The 22,517-nt window shown below is 37.9% G+C and overlaps 2 protein-coding genes and 1 long non-coding RNA gene across 5 annotated transcripts in view; 1 reads left to right on the forward strand and 2 right to left on the reverse strand.

Annotated features, from left to right (window-relative positions):
- GGT7 (gamma-glutamyltransferase 7) overlaps window positions 1-12,691 on the reverse strand; it is a 41,151-nt gene extending 28,460 nt beyond the window's left edge. For both annotated transcript variants that reach the window (XM_058175578.1, XM_058175577.1), the window contains exon 1: window positions 12,363-12,691. In XM_058175578.1, coding sequence (XP_058031561.1) covers window positions 12,363-12,573 — 211 coding nt within the window. In that variant the 5' untranslated portion in view covers window positions 12,574-12,691. The remainder of the gene's footprint in view (window positions 1-12,362) is intronic.
- On the forward strand, window positions 12,566-14,607 carry LOC131194507 (uncharacterized). Its single transcript, XR_009154206.1, has 3 exons — window positions 12,566-12,702; window positions 12,853-12,990; window positions 13,079-14,607. It is a non-coding gene; the product is annotated as an uncharacterized LOC131194507 (long non-coding RNA).
- A 120-nt stretch (window positions 14,608-14,727) lies between these two features.
- RAB5IF (RAB5 interacting factor) lies at window positions 14,728-22,496 on the reverse strand. Of its 2 annotated transcripts, none has more exons than XM_058175581.1 (4): window positions 22,202-22,496; window positions 19,494-19,597; window positions 17,793-17,890; window positions 14,728-16,327 (listed from the first exon to the last, which is right to left on the reverse strand). In XM_058175581.1, exons 1-4 carry the CDS (start codon window positions 22,349-22,351, stop codon window positions 16,287-16,289), a joined length of 393 nt encoding a protein of 130 aa, XP_058031564.1. In that variant the 5' UTR covers window positions 22,352-22,496; the 3' UTR covers window positions 14,728-16,286. The 2 variants fall into 2 exon arrangements, with proteins under 2 accessions (XP_058031564.1, XP_058031563.1); XM_058175580.1 differs by having other exon boundaries at window positions 14,728-16,328; window positions 17,761-17,890; window positions 22,202-22,477.
- Between the last annotated feature and the right edge of the window lie 21 nt (window positions 22,497-22,517).

Below are 22,517 nucleotides of genomic sequence, written 5' to 3' on the forward strand. Positions count from 1 at the left end.
AACACCAAATGTGACCGCCCTCGGCTGGCACTGAGATAACAGTAGAAATACAAATGCAATGGATAACTTTAGTCTGTCTCATTCATAGGATGGGAAGGAGATAATGGCAACATTATTGGGACCCAGCAGAAAAAAAGGTGCTGTCAAAAGATGCTGTTGTGTCATTATGGTTCAAGGTGCACTGCAGACACAATCACAGTCTAAATCTTTTTTGAGGGAAGGAAGAACGAACTGCAGTTGGATATAACCTTAAGACATTCTTTAAAGATTTCAAGAGCCTGAAACAACTAACAATTGTTGTAGTTCCAGTTGCAGGAACTGGGTATGTCTAGTTTAATAAAAAGAAGGACTAGGGGAGACACGATAGCTGTGTTCCAATATCTCAGGGGTTGCCACAAAGAAGAGGGAGTCGGGCTGTTCTCCAAAGCACCTGAGGGTAGAACAAGAAGCAATGGGTGGAAACTGATCAAAGAAAGGAGCAACTTAGAACTAAGGAGAAATTTCCTGACAGTTAGAACAATTAATAAGTGGAATGACTTGCCTGCAGAAGTTGTGAATGCTCCAACACTGGAAATTTTTAAGAAAATGTTGGATAACCATCCGACTGAGATGGTGTAGGGTTTCCTGCCTGGGCAGGGGGTTGGACTAGAAGGCCTCCAAGGTCCCTTCCAACTCTGTTGTTATATTATATTATATTATATTATATTATATTATATTATATTATATTATATTATATTATATTATATTATATTATATTATATTATATTATATTATATTATATTATATTATATTATATTATATTATATTATATTATATTATATTATAGTTGTCAAACTATTTACTAAATCTACACTATTATTAATCTTCTCATCGTTTCCATCACCAATCTCTTTCCACTTATGACTATATGACTGTAACTTTTTGTTGCTATCATTAAGGGTTAAATTGTACCCTATGACCATAATTTGTGTTGTAAATGTTGTACCTTGATGAAGGTATTTTTTCTTTTATGTACACTGAGAGCATATGCACCAAGACAAATTCCTTGTGTTTCCAATCACACTTGGCCAATAAATTCTATTCTATTCTATTCTAGTTGTAGTTCGGATTTAAGTTGTTTCCTTAAGAGCTATATGGATCATGTGGGACAGCAAAAGATTTGTGAATGAAAATAATCTGCTCACAGACTTTTACTGTATTTGTCAGGGTGTAGAACCAGATATAGAAAATTATTCCAACCACACTTTATAGGAATATATCTGAAGGCTTGTGAGAATCTTAGGGTTTCCAGAGAGAAGATCTCAACAATTAACAATAGTATGCAAATCCCCTCAGAAACAACCTAATGAAAAATTGGTAGGTATTGACTGATTAACTGACAGGTGCTAGGGAATGGAATACTGACAGGAATGAAATGGATGGAATGGAATGCAGTGAATTTTCTTCACTGCATTTCAAGTGGTCTCCTGCATAAATTGTGCATAGAAGTTAATGAAAACTTTGAAAAGTTAAGCTTGCCTCTTCACAGCACATTTCTCCTCAACATACTTACTCAGTGCAAAACTGTTTTTGTAGTCCTTAAAGCTACTGTCAATGATTTGAAGATGAGATTTAGCACTTGAATGTTATCCAGGAAGATACAGAGCAATTCAATCAGAAATGATCAGTACTCATGCAGAGGAATTCTTTTAGTGGTCCATACCACTCCTGGGAAATTTGAATTCTAAGGAATGGTATGCATTCTGAGTCCCATGAGTTCTGGAAAATTATATCATAGCAAGAAATCTTAAAATACATTAAATGGGTGGACAATAATCATATAGATGGTATTATATAGAGATTGTATAAAATTAAGATTTGGGGCCTGGGAAAAATTATATTCTCCAATGGCCATGCTCATTTTTTGGAGTTACTGTAAGTCATTGGCACTTACTCAAAGACCAAGTGAAATCCTTGTTTCCAAAAAAATGCATTTGTTTATGTCTAAAAAGGTGCATTTTTTTATTTTATTTTTTTGCTTTAAAGCATAGATCCTTTAACCTCTGCTAGGAATGTTAATTGATTAAACATCACTAAGTGCTATACACAATTTATGGAATTATTAAATCAATGGTACTTTTTATTTGTTCTGTAAATTAGAAGAGTGCTCTGGACACCTGTATAGGACATCAACTGGATCAATTTATATTGGACAACAACTCCTCTGACTTCCAGACATCATAGCAATTGGATGCATTGGCTTAAAATGGTTTGTTCATCTTGCTCAACCAAGTTAAACCTATTTTAAATTTTTAATGAATTTCTGTTGTCTAAAAGGCAGGAAACTATACCACTAATTTTCAAAAATTGTGGTGATAATTGGCTTCAATATTAATAATGATAATGATATAACATAATAGTATTTATTATGTATTTACATAATACATACATTTAACAATCTGTAAAAATTATATGCTAGTAATAAAAAATTGGTGAGAATATATACTTGAAAAAGTAGCTGAAAATAAACAGATTAAAATACTGTGGGATTTCTGAATATAAAATCTTGGCACATAACACATCAAATTTAACTCTGGTTAAAAAGAACATATGCATAATTGAAGAGACAATACCAGAAGATAATAAAATAGAAGGCAAGGAATTGGAGAAGATCACAAGTATTAAGATCTAAAAATAGAAACTGAAAGATTATGGCATAAACTGATCATGGTGGTCCGAGGAATAATGGGCATAGTGGGTGCCATAAAGGTATTTAGCAAGTCTACCCATTGAGAAAATGTCAACTACATTTGGATCCTCACATAGACTATGCTGTTACATTATGACATCCTAAGTTCTTCCAAAAAAACTTTGTGCGAATGAAGGCCAACATCAACTAAAGAACTGGGAGTTGTGATTTCACATTTAATAATAATTCATTGCCTACACATGGCCATGAGGCCTCTGCTAGCCCAGTTTGACCCACAGTTAGCATCAGCACAGGCTCTTCTATCCCCCCACATCCACCTGATATATTTCTCATTCACAAGTCTCTATGAATCCAATTTTGCCTCCTTCCTAATAACCCACTATGCTGCTTGCATGCCTATCACTGACTTTGTGATGTCAAATTGTACAAAGTTGCACTTCCTTTTTCCAGGGGCACATTTCTTCACATTTTGTCACAGAGGTCCAATGGGTCCTTGTGCCATGCAGAATATTCTGCTTGTGAAAGAGGATATTATGAGAACCCTTGTCACAGCTATCCATATCCCAGTAAGCTCTGTGTTTGATTTCTGCAATGTTCAGACCTTTGAGATTTCTAAAAAAATTCAATCATTTTAGAACAAGAAAAGCTTATTTTATTCAGATCATTCTTCTCTGTTTTTTCCTCTTTCCCAACAGAAGTTAAAAGGACTATTGCAGTGGTGAAATCCTCCATGGATTGCCACTAGTTTGCTGCCTGGGCATGCACAGCGCGTGCCAAATGCATGCTGCATGCACGCGTGTGCATAGCATGACAAAAGCACATGCATGTGTGCGCATGCACAGTTTGTGCCAAATGTGCGCTTTATGCAGAAAAAGGAGGCTTAACAAGGTAAGTAGAACAGCAGGATTTCCTGCTTTCTAGTGAATATAAATCACGTGGCACAGCTGATCGTTGGAAATACCAGTTTGGATGAACCATTAGCTTTTTTTTACTACCGGCACGCCCGAACCAGTAGCTTTTATCACTACTGGTTTGCCCAAACTGGTAGCATTTCATCAATGGGCTATTGGATCAACCTTTCAACTACAGGTGCCAGAGATATAAATGTGCGCATAGGGGTGGAGGGTGGGGGTGGGGGTAGGAGGGGATTGGAGCTGCTTTTCAATTGCTGAAAACTTTTTCTACTACCGTTATAGTGTGTGGTCATAAATTACGGAGGGTTGATGAAAATGTACCTAAACTCTAGGAATTAAACTGATCTGTGGTATAACTGCACCCGTAAAAAATTACAGGTAGTCCTCAACTTATGACCACAGTTGTGCCCAACATCTCTGTTGCTAAGCGAGACATTTGCTAAGTGAATTTTGCCCCAGTTCACGACCTTCCTTGCCACAGTTCTTGTGAATCACTGCAGTTGTTAAGTTAGTAACATGGTTGTTAAGTGAATCTGGCTTCCCCGTTGACTTTGCTTGCACCTTGTGCAAAAGGTGATCACATGACTCTGGGACACTGCAACTGTCATAAATACTTGCCAGTTGCCAAGCATCTGAATTTTGATCAGGTGACCATGGGGATGCTGCAATGGTTTTAAGTGTGAAAAATTTATTTATTTATTTATTAATCGTATTTATATACCGCCCTATCTCCCGAAGGACTCAGTCAAAAGTCACTTTTTTTTAGTGCCGTTGTAACTTTGAATGGTCACTAAATGAATTGTTGTAACTCGATGAATCCTTGTACTTATCCTGAGGTATAATCAAGCACAGTCAATATCAAACATGTACCCAGATTTTTCTTCCTTTTAAAACAGCCATCCCTGGCTGGAATCTTCTGTTGGGATTGCAACTCAGGCCTTGTTGGCTGGAAATTCTGGAACAGAATATGTCTGAAAGATATGAGTCTAGGGAATACTGCTTTAAAGTCTTGCATATATGAGCTCATGTATGACAAAAGCACATTTAAACATCCTTGCAAATAAATTCACTTTAAAAAACACATTTACTCTTATAAACTGTATTAGACTGTATCTGTAAACCGTTTAGAGGGCTGTAAAGCACTGTGAAGCAGTAGCTTCATATATTATAGTCTAAGTGCTATTGCTGCTACTGCCACATCTGACGCATCCATGTAAGTGATCTCAGTGTTTTATAGATTACATTGTTTTTAAACCACAGGACTTAGGTAGGAAGAAAATGAAACAAATGTTGCATGTAAATGTATTTTAATATAACAATCTTGTAAAATTGAAAAAGAACAAAATACAACTGATTTTAGTGCACATGCTTGACCTATAGGGGATACTTAGTCAGGGGGTCAAACCGGCAGTCCACGGGGCGGATGTGTCATAAGCAGGCCATGCCCACCCCAGCTCCATGAAAAAAAATGTCGTGATAGGTCATGTGACATCAACGTGACACGGCAGGTTTGACACCTGTGCCTTAGATCCTATCATACTAGCAAAATCAGAACACAATCCATCCAGAGTTAAGCCTATTAACATACCAATGTCTTTAACTAGCCCGTACATCATTTTCTCCATTTAAAATAAAGGGGAGAGGCAGGGAACTACTGAATTCTGTTTGGCTCTTGGCCCAACGTTTTATTTTTAGAAATCATATTGTAGAGGTAAAATACGGTCATTTCGCACTGTAGGTAGCAAACTGTAGATGTACAAATAAAATATTCCAATTCTTACTGAAACGAGCAAAACTCAATTCAAATGCTGTTTGGACAAATTTAAAGAAAACTGATGGTTTTATCTGTAAATAATCTATTTCCTATATGATGACTTTATTTTCTAAATAACTATAATGAAGCATAAAGGAACTTAAGTAGTTACACATACAAATTAAATGCTAAATTTATGCAGTATTTTCTACACTATTTAAGGGATGGGCCTAAGACAATTTTGAATCCCTTCCAACCAATAATGGGAAAATTACTATTCTCTAATGCCAAAATACAACTTTACCAATGTATTGTCTTCTTCATGATATCTAATATTGGAACTGTATCCTTAATGTTCCCATGACCTACTCCTCATCCTGTATTAAGGCCATTCCCAAATCACCCTTCCCCATTGGAATCAATAACATTCCTATTCAAAAATGTGGGAATCTGCTTCTCCTTTTTGTAACCTTAATCCTTCTTTACCCACTAGGCTAGGTAAAAGGAAAATCTGTCACTTCTAGTCAGTTCAGTGCAGTAAATTATGCATTTTGTGATGAGTTTTTGGACTGCTGATGAGTTTGGACTTGTGATGAGTTTGGGACAGCCCTTTCTTTTTTGGCAAGTAGCCTATACTTAGTTTTCAGACCCTGATCATTGTGGCATAACTGACACTTTGCCAAAATATATTTATTTAAGCTATATTAAATGAAAATATGCAAATATAAGCTAAAACTCAGTCTAAAGTTTTCAGACATCCTTAGGAAAAAAGAATTTTCATTGCATTCGGTAAATATGGTTTACATGTAAACAAAAACAGCAAATATTTGTAGATGATACCAGCAAAGACTTTTCTTCATCATCTCAGTTCCCTTAAGAGGAGGAAACAAGTACGGTAAAAAGAAGTGGGAAGTGGGAAGGTTTTTGAAGAAGGAAAGGCTGAACAAGGAAGAAGTCATTTTGATCTGTGCATAATCCTTGAATGAAACAAGTCATGATCATTTTGCATACGATACTTGTAAATGCAAATCCAGGAGAAAATTCCTTCAGAAGCGTCTTATAATATGGAGATTTTGTAATAAAGGTGAAAATGATGTTTTCTCCCCTTCATTTCACATTACACATTACTGGTGGTCCTTGACTTACAATGGTTCATTTAATGACCATTCAAAGTTACAAGGGCACTGAAAAAAAAGTGGCTTAAGACTGTTTTTCACACAACCATTGCAGCAGCCTCATGGTCATGTGATCAAAATTCAGTTGCTTGGCAAGTGGTTCATGCTTATGACAGCCGCAGTGATCACCTTTTTTCAACCTTCTGACAAGCAAAGTCAATGGGTAAGTCAGATTTGCTTAACAACCATGTTAGTAACTTAACAAATGCAATGATTCGCTTGACAACGGTGGCAAGAAAAGTCGTAAAATGGGGCAAACTCACTGAACAAATGTTTCACTTAGCAACATAAAGTTTGGGCTCAATTGTGGTCATAACTTCAGGACTACCTGCATATTATTGACAACAAGTTTGCAAAGATTGTGAAGTGGCAACAAGTAATATGCCAACTTCTGTTATGTTCTAAGTTACCATGGTGATGCTATTTGATGTTTCTAAAATGTATAGCCATATTCCAGGCATTTGGTAAAACAATTCCCTGGCATTTGGTAAAGACTACCAAATCCAGATATTAGTTTTTCCAGAGAAATATTTTATTTGAAGAACAAATATTTGCATGCGTTTAATAAATTTAGTTTTCTTCGAAGTGGCATATGGATGACAAAGCTTTTCCTGAGAAATATGGAATGGTGAAGAAAATTATTCTCAAAGGGACATTTTATTCAATCCAGGAAATCTCTTTTTAATTGTGCACCAAAATTCAGCCAGAAAGATTAACATTCAGAATAGCCATTCCCAAAGGAATGCAACTTTATAGAAAAGAGATGGTGGGTTAGAAAAGGAACTTCAGTTAAAATACAGGCAGAGAAATAACTTCACTGTTGACATGCAGAAAGGTGCTGAACAATTGTAAACTCACCTGTTTGCAGGAGCAATTTAGACATTCTATTCAAGTTTATCTCAAACTTCATTTCTGACTTTACATATATTCATATCAGAAACTGTACATTTTTTTTCTAGTAATACATATGAAATCTATCCTGTTATATAAAAGAAGGGAGGAAACCAATAATAATCATTTCACACCATCAACTGTAGTTCTAATACATATCTACTAAATAGACCTACAGATAAACTGATCCTTAACTAACCTATGAAGTTAATTTTGAATTGGAGGAACTGAACATGTACAGCCTGGATGATGGAAGGAAAATTAGGGACATGTTTGAAACCTTTAAATGTATTAAGAATGTGAATAAGATTCTAGAATGCAGTATTTTCAATATTAAGCAAAAATCAAGAACACGGGGGCACATCCTCAAATTGACAAGACAGTTCAAAAGTAATATTAAACATTACTTCACAGAAATAATAGTGGGAGCTTGGAACCAACTTCCAATGGAGGTAGTGGGTCAATCATCGGTCACCGAGTTTAAGCATGCTTGGGATAAACACATATCTGACAAAAAAATTAAAAAGTAAAAAATAAAACAAAAAATACCTCAAAGGGCAGAGTTGATGAACCGGTAAGGTTTTTCCTCTCTGAAAGTTTTCTAGGTTTCTAAAATCTAGAACCCTTTGTTTAAATAGTAGTACTGTGTATTGCAGTAATGAAATTAATTAGTGAAATGATTAGATCTCTTGGATGCTAAAAAGTAATATGTGGGAAGTATGATCTATTGGTCACAGAATGGAGATAGTAAAAAAATAGGAAAAAAATTCCCTGCAATAGAAAAATAAAATATGGATTATTTTTACTTACAGTGACTTCCAAAACTGAAATATGAAAAACTTGGAAGTCTTGGAATGTACCTACTTTCTAAACAATAAGTGCTTTTACAATGAATAATCAAGGTTTTTAAAAATACGAAGAATTTAAGAACACATCATTTTATTAAAATTTGGTATTTCTATGGCAGTAGTTCAAGGTTATTGATTGGCATTAGTATTGTCTGCAGCAATTATACTTCTGTACAAATTAAGACTCTGAAATTTGGGAGAATGTAAATATTAAAATAGAAAGGGGGACTACTGTGTTTTCCCCAAAATAAGACCCTTATATTTTTTGAACTCCAAAATAAGTGCTTGGCCTAATTTTTGGGAGGTCTTATTATTTTTGGGTGCATGGAGCAAGATGGGGCTCCTCTTGCTGTCTTACCTGATTTCCAGCTTTGCGTTTAAATATGTTCAGGGAGAGCTTATTTTCAGGGGGAGGCTTATTTTAGCGCATGCGCTCAAAAGCCTGATTGGGCTTATTATCAGGGGATGTCTTATTTTAGGAGAAATGGGGTAGTAGCTGGCAAATGTAGTATCCCCACCATTCTTCCTTTGTTTCCCCAGTATAGAGAGGATCACCTGCCTACAAAAGTGTGAATCAAGAGAAATTATGAGATATGAAAGTATTAAGTAAACCTACACAATGTAGCATTATCTTTTATACATAGCAAACACTTGATTTTTGTCCAACTATAGTTTGCCTTATGGGGAAATTTAAACAACTCTGCATAATGCAACATAGTGTACATGTTTACCTTGTGATATAACATTAAAGGTTTCCTTACATTTTATCTTAGGAAGGAGAGAACATTTGCTATTCTGTCTCAAATAGTAAAGTGTTTTGGACCAGCTGAGGCGGATAGAGAAAACATACCATGAAACATGCAAAAAAGTTATATACTAATAGGCAGTTAAACTCCAAATGTAGAATATTTTAACCTTCAAATCAACAGAATCCTTATTATTTAAAGAGAAATAAGCAAATGACTAATTATATCAGCATTGAAACACATGATCTATTTGATTCTCAAACTTCAGAAGTCTGAGATGGCATTATAATCAAGATAAAAGCAAGATAATCACACATATATACACACATATTTTATTTAAAATGACAATGGCAATGACAAATGAAAAGTAGGAAAAATTAAGGAATGATGGTAAAATAGAAAAAAAAATAAAAGACATCTTGGTATTATTTTCTTCCAAGGAGATAGTGACAGTTTTCAGGAATTTGACCTTCATAAAAGATCTGTTTCATAGCCCAATGGGGATTTGGACCAATCCTATTTGGATGGATTAGATTTATATTCTCACTTTCCTCCAGCAACTCAAAAATACTTGCTTAATAAATTTTCTTTTTGTCTGAGGGACTGGAACCTTAGCTATTATTTGCCACAACATCCTAAATATTTCAAAGCAGACAGAAGTAAGTATTGGTGACTCAGCCTTCTTCTTCCTAGCCTCTATAATAAAGTGAGACACAAGGATTTTGCACAGTGTTTGATCTATGAATTCCAGACATTGTCCTTGGATCACAAATCTTGTCCCGTGGGAAATTATGAGGTTTCATTGTCTACTTCATAGAAGGTGCATGGAGGGGAAAAAGCATATTTTCTTTCTGCATAACATTCTGCAGGACAGGAAGGATGGAAGCATGTTTTTTTAAAAAAAAAAAAGACTTTGAACAATGCAGACTGAAATGAAGTTGTATCTTTTTAAAAAGTATTTAAAAGATATTATTCTGAAATGAATGTGTGCATTTCCCATATCATTTGTTGATGTTGAATTCATTTTCCTTCTTTGCTTTAAAATCTGTTAAGTCCTGGTCTCAGCTATGTATTTACTGCAGAATTCATATCCTGAACATTTTAGTGATATTTCTCAATCTTCCCTAAAATAAAACAAACAGAAAACCAGACTCTATTTTTACAAGAAATTAGTATTTATGGAAAATGAAGCATATTTTGGTCTAGATGTGGTTTTTACTAGTTCATTTTTAACGTGAAAGAACTTTGAGAGAGAGAAAAAGATACTCTTTAATGCAATGTGTACTAGAAGCATTTCATTTTGAGAACATAGAGTTTTAGACATAAATAAATAATGGTTTTTTCATTGGTTTAAGACTTGTGAATTCCCTAGTGTGACTGAAGAGGGTGAGTCTACTGAACTTGCAAGGATTTAAGGGGAAGATCAAATGCAAGCTAGGGGGTGGGGAGGAGGCTGAAATAAACATGCAAACTCTTCTCCCAATTGTATAAAAAACTCAGGATTGAACTATTGGGTCCTTGTTGTTTTGTGCATGACTGTTTTTCTGCACACATTTCACTACTTGGTTAGATAAGAATGTTACCTAGCCTTCTGCTCAGAGAACACCAAGAACTCTGCATTTAAAAGTATCTTTGGAACTGGGAAGCTGGAGAAGGTAATTTTCAATTACAGGGCGACTTCAAAATCCATCAAGCTCATAATAATTCATAAAATCCATTAAAATAACTGACTACTAACTGAACAACTGTTCAGGATGACAAGTACTTTACACTGTACTGTTTATCTTTGTTTTATATAAACCAGGGATCTCCAACCTTGGCAACTTTAAGCCTGGGGGACTTCAACTCCCAGAATCCTGAATTCTGGGAGTTGAAGTCCACCAGGCTTAAAGTTGCCAAGGTTGGAGACCTCTGATATAAACAAAATATCTTTGTTCTCATAGAAGATTTGAACTTTTACCTACACAACGCATGAAGAGATGCTCTTTTGTAATCTTAACCTAATGCTAATCAGCTTGATTGGGTGACTCAGAAAACTATATTTATTAGACCAGAGAACTTTAAGACAACCTTTTCCAGACTACCCCCTCTTCTTAGTAAGCATCAGTTATGCAGGATGGGGATTGTGAGAGTTGTAGTCTAGCTAATCTGAAAGGCACCAGGCTAGAGATAATTGCTTTAAGAATGGCTGTGGTAGGAAAACTGACTGGGAGCTCTATTCTAACTATTGACCCTGTGCGTTGTAATAAGTAATTAATCTGAGAACAAGACTATATCTCAATTGCTACAGGTCCCACGCTCCTAAGTATTGAAAATATGTACTGAAGCAATAGCAAACTTTATCCTGAGTAATTTTCAGCATACTACTGTTTTTTCTCTCACACTTTTAGATTGATTCGAAGACTCTAGAATAGTAAATAACATTCTGAAGATCAAAATTCAGGGACACTTCACAAAGTTATTCTCAAGTATGAAGAACTGAGAGAAACAGTTAAAAAAAACAACACACCAAGTCCTGGGTTCTTAATTAACCTGAGACATTTTCAGGGAAGGTAAAAAAGTTGGCAAAAGAATGGGAGATGGCTGGCTGGGGATTCTGGGAGTTGCAGTCCAATGCGTCTACAGGACACAGATATTAGGAAAGGCTGCATTAGCATCAGTAAGCATTCTTTGGAGAGCAAGAGACTATAGTGTGATCAGAAAGCTATAAAGGGATGGAGGCAATACAATCACTTACATTATTGCCCCGACAGTAGAGCTGGTAGAAAGGTAGAAGGAAGGAAGAGATGAAAGAGGAGAGGAATGGAAATGGGATGGAAACAAGACAATGGAAAGAGACAGCCCAGGAGCCTCCACAGCCTCGCCATGTAGCCCAGCACTCCCACAGCCTCACCCGGCACCAGTAGAAGGAGAGGCGTGGGGGGGGTGGCAAAGGGAAAAAAGATGGTGCAGAGCAGGGGAGATGGAGGATTGGAGAGTCCCGGCAAGGACGTTAGGAGAGGGAAAGGCAGGAAAAGCGGGAAGGGCAGAAGCAGGGTAGGTGAAGGATGCGGGACGGCTGCACCGCTGGGCCGGTGCCAGACGCTTCTGGGGGATTGGGGGGTGGGGGGTGGAAGAAGGAAGGGATGACGCAGAAGCCCCGCCCGCTCGCCCAAGGAGAGATGCGGGGAAGCGGGCGAAGGGCAGGACGGGAGCCGGTCCCGGAGGAGCCGCTCCGATTGGGATGGGATGGAGGCCGCGGAGGTGAAGGGGACGGGAAGGATGGAGCGATGGTCGTGAAGGTCCCGGTTGGCGGCTGCTCGGATGGAGAGGCCCGGCGAGCAAGCGGGCTAGCTTCCGCGCTCACCGGTGTCCTGCTCTGCCAGGAAGGCATCCTCTTCTTTCCTGGAGCGCAGGCAGCTCTCGGGGGCGATGGCGCTGCCCGCCTCCTCTTCGGGCAAGCGGGGGAAGCTGGTGATGCTCATATAATCCACGGGCGAATAGGCGCCTAGGCTGCTCTCCTGGCTCGCCTCCTTCTCGGCGGCCCCTGCAGCCGGGGCCGCCGCCGCCGCCGCCATCCTGCTTGCACCTCCTTAGCCAGGCAGGCGCGCTGGTTGGCCGGTTCAGCCCAGGCTCCTGCTCCGGAAATGACTGCCGGTGGAGGCCGGCCCAGCCTCGCCAAGAGGGGAGCCGAGCCGAGCGTCTGGGTAGGAAGCGGAGGCGTGCGGGAGGGGCGGCCGCTAAAGGTCCGCGGGGCGGAGCTTGGGAGGCGGGATTCGCTGGCCGACTCGCTTGGCCCCTTTGCCCCGCGGGCTGTGCTCCCTGGGCCCGTATCTGCTCCGCTGTGTCTCTTCAAGGAGGAAAGGTGGGATGGCGGAGATGGGAAATCGAAATTCACCACCATCGTCAAGCGTCTTCTCATTCCCGCCAGCCGACATTCTTTGGCTGACGGGATCTGCAGCTTGCTCGGTCTGTTGGATCGGATTGGAAAAAAGGTACCTTTCCCCTTAATTCCAGCAGATAAAAGAATTTTAATGGCTATCATCATCTCTGAATAAAGCGTAATTTCTCTTCTATCCATAGCTCATCACTCATAAGGAAAACAAGATCCAAATGCTACACCAATCGATCTTTTGTCAGCGAAAGTCCAGTAAGAGCAACCAGATATAATTATTTTTTTCTTTTAACACTGGTTGGAGAAGCCAATCTTACAAAATTTCCCTTATTTTTAAAAACTATTTTTTAACCTATTCAGAAAAAAGAGGTAGTTTGCTGCTCAGTGTTTCAAAATGAAAATCCTTCAGAAGTTTAACATTTCTTTTGAATACATAAAATGCATCTTTTTTGTCACTTCTAAGTGTCCTAAATATTAGAGCTTTTTCGTTTATTTAAAACAAAAGAAATATTTAGATCAATTTCCTGGTTTAATATCATCTTTGGGTAATGAGTCATCCATAAGATCCATTTGTATTACATTTAAATTCCCCTTCAAATTAATTTCACAAGACAAAGTTTTAAAAATCAAATTTACATCATCTTTTATAGAGGCAGAAAATCATCTGATGAATGCAATAAAATATTGCCAGTCTGGAAAAAAAATCCAAAAATGAGATTAAAATGTAAACTCAGTGTCTACAGTTTGGGAAGTTGCTTTCATTGTAATTAAGACACATCCAGGTAGGCAGACAGACTTTTTGGGGAACTATAGGTTGCTTTGTGGAGGACAAGCTCAGCATAGGCCACATTGTTGACCTGAAATCTAGGCCAGACATTGCTTTGGTAAGCAGCAACATCGGACCTCTCAGTTGGCTGTAAGCTCCTTCAGGCTGTTGAACCTTAACAGAATAGAATTTTTTATTGGCCAAGTGTGATTGGACACACAAGGAATTTCTCTTGGTGCCCACAAGAGATATAGCCTATTCTGCAATGAATACCTCTTTGCTTCCATTTGTTCTACAGAATCCATATATTATGTGGGTGAGATGTGAAAGAGCAGTAACAGTTTGCATTTTAACAGGATTTGAGACATGTCACAAGAATTTTATAGAAATGGCAAAACTGAAGGTGATCGTCATTAAGCTAGAACTGCTGGGGAGGCCATATCAAAGGATTCTGGATGCTGTTCAGGAGTCATATTAAGCAAAGACTGGGCTTATGTGAAGGAGATACTTGGACTCGTCATTCTTTAGAGTAGCTCGTTATTTATGGGTATGTACTGTGTAAAGCATGGGGCCATTAGCTCCATAAAGGTAGCCTATGATTTATGACCAGAATTGAACCTGGAGTTACAATTGCAAATCACTGCAGCTGTGAGACATCAATATGATGGAAGTTAGTGCAGGAATGATAACTTTAATCACTTAGCATGTTTGCTGAGGAAGGTGGAGATATTTTCAAAGATCTTCTCCAGTTCTAACTCTCCCCCAACCCCAACAGTTTTTTGCAATTCCAAGAGAATTTCTTATGTAACTTAGATCTTAAAATCAGTAAAAAAGTTTTTCCATGAATGAAGGCAAGAGTTTTTCCTCCCACTACCTCCAAAGTAAAAGCCAGACCAAAATTATCCTCCGATACTAAAATTTATATTTATGGCCAGATTTCTTAAGAAAAAGCTACCATGCTATCTTCTTTTTTAAAAGCAAGTATCCATCTACTTTAAGTGCCAAAGCAGTTACAAAATACTACTTGAAATTTTAAAAATAGCAATACCAATAAAAAAGCATTACACCAGCTTCTTAAAGTGATCTTTATTAGTGATCTTCCATGTATAAAATGATTTACTTATTTGGTAGATGACTCAAGCTTTGAAAAAAAACCCTGCTGATTGAGAAATGCAGCTTAAAGTTAGCAAATACCAAAATGTCTAAGTATCTCCTCAAACTGAAGGAGAGAATACTTAAGTTGGCAATGAAGAACGGCAAGAGAAACCTCTGCTAAGGCTCTCCAATCTTTAGTAGTTTTTTTCTTTCATTTTCTGTGGCTAAATTCTTCCCTGATGTTAAAACTGAACTGAAAAAAGGCAGACAGACCTGATAATGTTGAAAGAGAATACGTGGAAAGCTACTTGTGGAAAAAAAAAGTATGCACGGTTAAGAGTTTAAAAGAGGAGTACAAAGAACTGGAAATTTAACCATGGCATATTAGGACTCAAAACAGCTTCTCATTGTAAGGCAGTCTTAATAAACAATTCCATTTTCTGTCTACTTACATTAACTTAAAAGATAGGAAATAGCTTTTTCTTGAAATTATTAAATACTTATAGACAAGGAGTTTAAATCTTAAAATGATTGAGACAGTACAATTAAAGCTGATAAATAGCCTAATTAGTGTTCAATTAATAGAATTTTTCATTCTGATACTTTCAATAATCATAAAAGTTCAACACTGAATTTCAGTCTACTCCTATCTGAAAATTAGTTCTATGTACAAGACATTAGCTGCCTTAATTATTCTGTATTATTCTGTATTATGTTTCAGCTTCAAAAACCTATAACAATCCCAAAGTAATTGAATTCTGAAGCATCTGTTATTTTGTGCATTTAGATCACTGGACTCTGAGGTAGGTTCTGGAAACTGAATTGGTTAACTAACCAATATATTAAGATGTTTCTAAATCACTGCAATTGTTTTGGGAAGTTCCCTCATAAAGTTAGGAAAGCCTCACACTTCTCAGTAAATAGTTAAAATTTCAAAATATTAGCAAACCATCTGAAGATTATGCTTATTACATTGTTAAGCGATCAAAATTTTAAAACCCTGGATGAACCATTTAAAGACATTAGTACTTAATACAATCAGATCAGAGTTTTAATTTCCTCAAAAGAAGCTGAGAACCATCAAAATCTATGTTCTACAATACATTCAGCAGAGTTCTCCTCCTGCCATATGCTTCATGATGGCTACCATTTTAGTATGTCTTACAAATGGAAGACAAGTCACAATCTGAATAGATCTCAAAGAGAACAAGATAATCGACGCAAGTTAATTAACAGAATCACCCTTTTAGGATATAAAGATTTGTCATCGCCATACTGGTTAAAGTCACCAAGAAGGCTGAAAGGTTGAAAAGTCTTGTGCTGTCTGCAAAGCATTGTAATGGCTTTTTTTTTAAGTTCTGGAAAAGCAACAGCTTTTTAAAATAAGACTGATCAAACTTTTCTTCTTAGAATCCACAAGACATATTGCACCTCCTTGGACCACGGATGCAAAAACTGGCTTATTTTATCTCTCCATAGGCCAAAGGGGTTCTTAAAGTGTTCTTCAGTTAAGACAATTAATTTGGCTGAGTTTTTCAATCATAATGGATGGCAGTGTAGAAGATTATCCAAACAACCTGAAATGAAGCACAGATAAGAACAAATAAGAAAAAGATTTAAATTATAAGTATGAATGTATTTTGCTTTCTTCCTTCTGAATAAGGTTGCATTATTAACATTATTACAATAAAGGTTCATAAAGAAACTTTTAACTAGTATCAGAAAACCTCATTGCTTTTTAGTGCTAGCAGGAAAGAGACAAATAAAAATTTTCTCAAGGTAAAAATTTTCTGATTCTGTTACATTTCTTTCCCTGGCCTAGCAGAAATGTTAATATACTCTTTTAAACTTTCTTCCAATATTATGACTTCAAAATGATCCTATTAGCATTCTGATCTATTAGCTATTGGAATGATTCATATGGGGTTAAAGCATTTTATTAAGATTAGAACAGTCATAAGAGTGGAATGGATATACCGTAAGTATTACAAAATCAAAATATTTTTGCACCCCTTTTGAAAACTGATCTTTTACAATTTTTTTATATTTATGTATGAAAACTTGGAAACAACCAAAGATACAGTACTGGATACTTTATGTATAAACAGTAAACACTTACAATCAAAATTCTGTAACCCAACCAGAAGCTTAGAGACATTATAAACTAATTGTATATGTTTGAAAAAGTGCCATCTTCTAACCACCACTAAACAGAACTATTTATACCCTAAACAGAATCACTGCCAAAGCTCTTCTTTCTCTATATTACTTTATACTGAAGATTAATAGTGGCATTTATAATATTTTCTATTAAATGCTATATCTTGCACATAAAAATATTAGGGAGATATATGGTCAAAAGTTGGCAAATATACTTACTGAAAAAGGGGGCATATAAAAAGCTTTCACTGAACTCACACATGCACAGATACATATATCTTTCTGTACAAATTAGCAGAGATCATGAAATGTTTTACCATTAAGTACATTGGATTAATTCACCAACAATGCAACAGCCGTCAGCAGAACAAATCCCCCCTTTCTCTACATTCCCCATCCCCTAAGTAGGCCCTAGAATGGTGATCCCCAAACTCTGTGTCTTGGCAGTCCGGCTGGGGGCGGGGAGAGGGGAACTGGGCCACGTGAGCAGTGGGCCAATGCACGCACAGCTCCACTCACACGAGAGGAGTCTTTGGGGTGCGGTCTTTGCTCCCCAAGAGCAAACTCAGGGGTAATTTTGAGCTGAAGGGAAGAAACAATGCAATTTTGCAATGGGGAGCTTGCTCATGTTATGTTGAATTCTAAAAGTTACATATTTGCCTTTTAAATTCTTAGTAGGGGAAGGAATATCAATTATTTTACCCACATGAAATTTATATTTCTAAATTTAATCTCAATTTCTTTTCTCTCTAGTTATACGATTTTGAGATTTCTTGGGATGATAATCTATCTCCTGTTTTATACTGTACATATAATGTCAGGAATCTACAAAGAAGTAACATAAATTACCAAAAACAAAGCAAAAGATGTCATGAAACCTTCCTTTGTTAGCTCCCATGTTCCACCATACTCCTCTTCATCTATTTGCTGAAAACTGCTAAAATAGAGGTATAGGACGCCAGCATTTATGAGGCAGAATCTGGAGGAGAGAGAAAAAAAGAGAGATATTGGGCAACTTCAATCAATTTACAATGCAACAGTATTAAGGAGCTTTCTTGTTTCAGTTTTCACTGAAATTAGCAGCAGCCCCTACACATAGTCCTCAATTTATAACCAGTCATTTAACAATTGTACAAAGTTACAGTGGACTTTTAAAAAAGGCTGCTGTTGATCTGTTCTTAAAGTTACAACTGCCAACCCTCCCCCACAGCCACCATGGCATTTCAGGTGCTTGGCAACTTGGCTTGCAATTATGACAAGTTGCAACATTCTGCCATCATGTGACCAGAATTTTCAACTTTTCTTATGCTACAAGTCTGTACTGCCAGTACAGATTAAAACACTGGTAGGCCTTGATTTATGACCAGTCATATAGCAATCATTCAGAGTTATGATGAACTTCCCTGCAGTCATGTGAACACATTTCAGGCATTCAGCAACTGGCCACACTTATGGCCATTTGCAGTGTTCCTAGGTCATATAATTGCATACATGTTGTTGTTGTTTTTTTGGGGGGGGGGGAACCCTGGCATTTACTTCTGGTTTATCAGCAAAACCAGCCCATAGCAAACAACTGGTGCACTTAATATCCATGGTGTTCGCTAAACACCATAGTCATAAGTCAAAGACTATCTCTACTATTGTTATCAGTCTCTTCCAAATGGTAGATTGTGTCTTTCACAAGTCTCCTTCAAAAAAGAACCCTGAATGCACATGCATTAACCCTTTAACAATGTAACATTAAAAAAAGGACACTAGGTCCTGAAGAGGTATCCTATTTTAAAGCTCTAAAAGCAACAGGTGACACTAGATTCAGAAAGAACCTAGAAATGGCTTTCCTACTACATATGTGGAATCAAAGATTTTCATTATCTTCTTGCTGCTCTGTGTTAATTTCAGGTGAAGCTGAACTATGAATTCTGCCCTCTAACCCACACTATCTTGGCTTTGTTAAAAATTTGGGTTGCTTACATTCAAGAAGCGTGGATGATATTCCTTATCATAACATCCTAAATAAAGTTAAGCCAGAAGTACTTATTTATCTATAAGTCTATGAATAGATTTAGAAGAAATAACTGGAGGCATTTCATGTTCCTATTACACAAACTTGCTTTCTTATCATTTAAGGAAAACATAGGTCACTGCGAAAATGCCTCATGACATTTTAATTACTAACAGTATTGAAGACATTCCTTTTATCATTTCTTGTCATAGCTGAAAATTCATAGTTTTATATAATCTTTCAACATAGCCATATTTAGTTTTCAGCAATAAATAACACATTCTAAGTTTCTAGACAAATATTTTCAGACAAACGGATGCATTTTCAACATTTTCTTTATTTTATGCACTGCAACCATTTTTTTTCTGTGAAAACCTTTCTGATGCTCTGATGCATGTTCCCTCTGACTAAATTTAAGCAGCTTTCTGTATCTTTCCTACAAACTGCTCTGAGAAAACTTTGCAAGCTCAAATAAACGTATAATACAAAACCCATATACTTCAAGTATATATCCCTCGTCTTAACCATTTCAATTTCATCAATGATTGTCTTTAAATACACAGGGAGGGGGGGAACTTACATTGCTATACCCACAAATCCCTTCAGTGGAACAATTCCCCAGATCACTCCCAAAATAACAGCAATGATCTGCCGGAACCAGTAAATGACATCTAAAAATTCATCCTGCAGAGAAAAAACAATATCAAATTCATATGGAACCAATATTCACATTCAATATATGTACAGGAGTATCTCCTGTTATAACACCAAATGTAAGTTCTCAAGATATCTCAACTGCCTAATTCAAAAGAACTATACAAATATTTTGAGAAGGTCTTAGAAGGCCTAAAAACTAAAAGGAGATTCAGAAATTAGACACCTGCAATTATTTCCATCCTACTTGGAAATCTATCTCAATTCCAGGGCAAAAGGTATATACTTACTTTCTTTTGGGCCTATTTATTATGTACCTGTCTTTCAAGGAGCTTAGATAAATTACTTAAATCTCATAACAACTCTGGGAGATAGAGGGGGTTACTGATTCAGTGAGGTATCTGCTCAGCTTCATTGTCAAGCCAGGATTTAAATCTAAGATAATATCAGCTCACTAATCTCTATGCCATTCTAATTTCACTTTATTTACAAATGCCTGAATAATTCTGTTTGGGGAAAAAGCATAATTAATTCACAGACTAGATTACAATGAAGAATTTCCACTTGCTATGAAATAGAAATTATGATTTTAAAAGCTTAATTTTAATATCTATATTCTCTACCCATGTTTTATGACTACATTTAGCCCTTTAAGTAGGCCAGATTAGGAACAAAGCTCATGCAGGCCTGTACTACTTTCATTATAAAGTTATGGTAACACAACCATTTCTGTGCACCCTCCCTTTATCTTCCCAAGAACTAAATTGGGTCTTGTCGCAGATGCTTATTGGGTAACAGATATGCCCTGAAGTCAGATTTCTTTTATCTGACCGTTGACGTGGTAGCAGTTCCTCCTGTTCTTTGCCTTAATTGTGTAAACTTGGTCAACTATGAATTAATACTCACCATGCTAAACGATAATTTAAGTAATCTAAGTTTTTTGCTTCGATAGTATCCAGGCTGTTCTGCAAACTCTCCACCCCCATTAAACATCTTAGTTGCTTAAATCAAAATTAAACACTTGGAAAAACATAAAAACTGTGTTTCCACAAGAAGCTAACTCCAAGTTAAATGAATCACAACATATACAATATTATTTACCCATCTAAACTATATATCATCCAATTTTATAAATGTTAGGAAGCTTACATAAATATTTTCAAATCCTTTTTGGTGCCTTTGAATTGGTCTCGATTTCTGATAACTACATAGATAAGTCCACACACAGTTTTCTTGTCTATTTACCGGTAGTTAAAAATAGTTTGCCACCATCTTCTTTCTAGGGCTGAGAATGTCTGGTCCAAAGTTACCCACCTGACTTCGTATCTAAAGCAGTCTGTACTGACAGTCTGTACCCCAATGATTTTAACCATTACACCAAACCGGTTCTCACAAACATCCTTAAAACATTTAACGAAGACAATTTGATTAAAATATACTTGAAATATTTAATTAGGGATAGGCTAATAAACAAGGGCCTTCTGGCCATAAAAGCTTAGCGAAAGAGCAAAATCTTTACATTTTTCTGAATTGTAAAATTCAGAGCTGGGGGGTGGGGTAGGGATTATGTGTTCCAAAATAAGGAAAAGGCCACCAAAAAAAAAAAAAAAGCCTGCTCTGACATTCCAGGGTGGAAGATGATAACCCAAAGCATTTTGTTTTCCAGGCTGGCTGTACAGTGTAGGAGGATTCTGTTTAGAGAAGATGGTAAGAGTAACAAAAATGCAAACCCTGTGGGATTCTTGACAGGTCCTACAGTTCAACTCCAGTATTCTGAATTCTATTTGGAGACAGACTGGCAGCCAAGGCAGCGCCCAGAAATTTATAAGTGTTGCCACATTACGTGCCAGCTAGTTAGATTGCCACATTCTGGGCCAATTGCCATTTCCTAATAATCTTCAAAGGCAACATCAAGCAGGCCATATTGCAGCAATCCAGTGTTTGATAAAAAGGGAGAACACCTCCTTGCTGTCAAAACTCCCCAACGGGGCATGGTAGTTAGCTTGCCAGCCAAAGCTGGGGGTGGGTGAGTGGGAGCTTTCCACCTGCTGATCCCTTGTGAATCTAGGGCAGAGGTCTTCAAACTTGGCCGCTTTAAGACTTGTGGATTTCAACTCCCAGAATTCTCTGGTATTCTGAGAATTCTCAGCTATGCTGGCTGGAGAATTCTGGGAGTTGAAGTCCACAAATCTTAAAGCGGCCAAGTTTGAAGACCTCCGATCTAGGGGAAAACACTACCAAGAGGCTCCTTGGTGGGGAAACTATAACAGCCCTCCCTCCCCACCTCAGGCCAGCAAAGGGGCCGCTGACACCAATCCCAACGGTTTCTGGGCAGGCAACGCCGCCGCCTTAGTTAAGCGTCGACGTCCTTGACATCTTCGTGCTCAATAACTCAGGGTGCAAACCAGCAGGCTCCGTTTCTGCCTCCTGCAAAGCTCCGCTGTGACCTTTAGGAGAACCGACTGGCAGAATCTCCCCCCCCCACCAAAAAAACCCACCAGGAAGCCCCAACCCGTCGCCCGCGAGCACAAGGCCGAGGCCTGCTCTCCCGTAAACACCCGGCCAGCCTGGTGTGTGTGTGTGTGTGTGTGTGTGTGTGTGTGTGTGTGTGTGTCCACCCGGTCTAGGCCTCACCTTGTCCTCCCAGGCGGAGTCGCTCCGTAAGGCTTTGCTCCACAACGAGGCCCGCAACACTCCGCCCCCGCCGTTGGCTACCAGGTGCTGCTGCTGCTGCTGCGAGTGCGGGTGGGACGACGGCTCCTCCTTCCGTCGACCGCCGCTCATCGTCCCCCGCACTACACCTCGAGCTCAACGCGCCCCGGTCACGGCAGGAAAAGCAGCCGCTTGAAGCCCCGCTAACCGCGTCGCCAGGGCCACGTGGCTCCCGTCACGTGATCCGAGCGCCCTACGGCAAGAGGAAGGGGCCTTTATTCCAGCGGCGCGAAATACT

Source organism: Ahaetulla prasina, chromosome 3 (genome assembly GCF_028640845.1).
Source record: "Ahaetulla prasina isolate Xishuangbanna chromosome 3, ASM2864084v1, whole genome shotgun sequence".
NCBI lineage: Eukaryota > Metazoa > Chordata > Lepidosauria > Squamata > Colubridae > Ahaetulla > Ahaetulla prasina.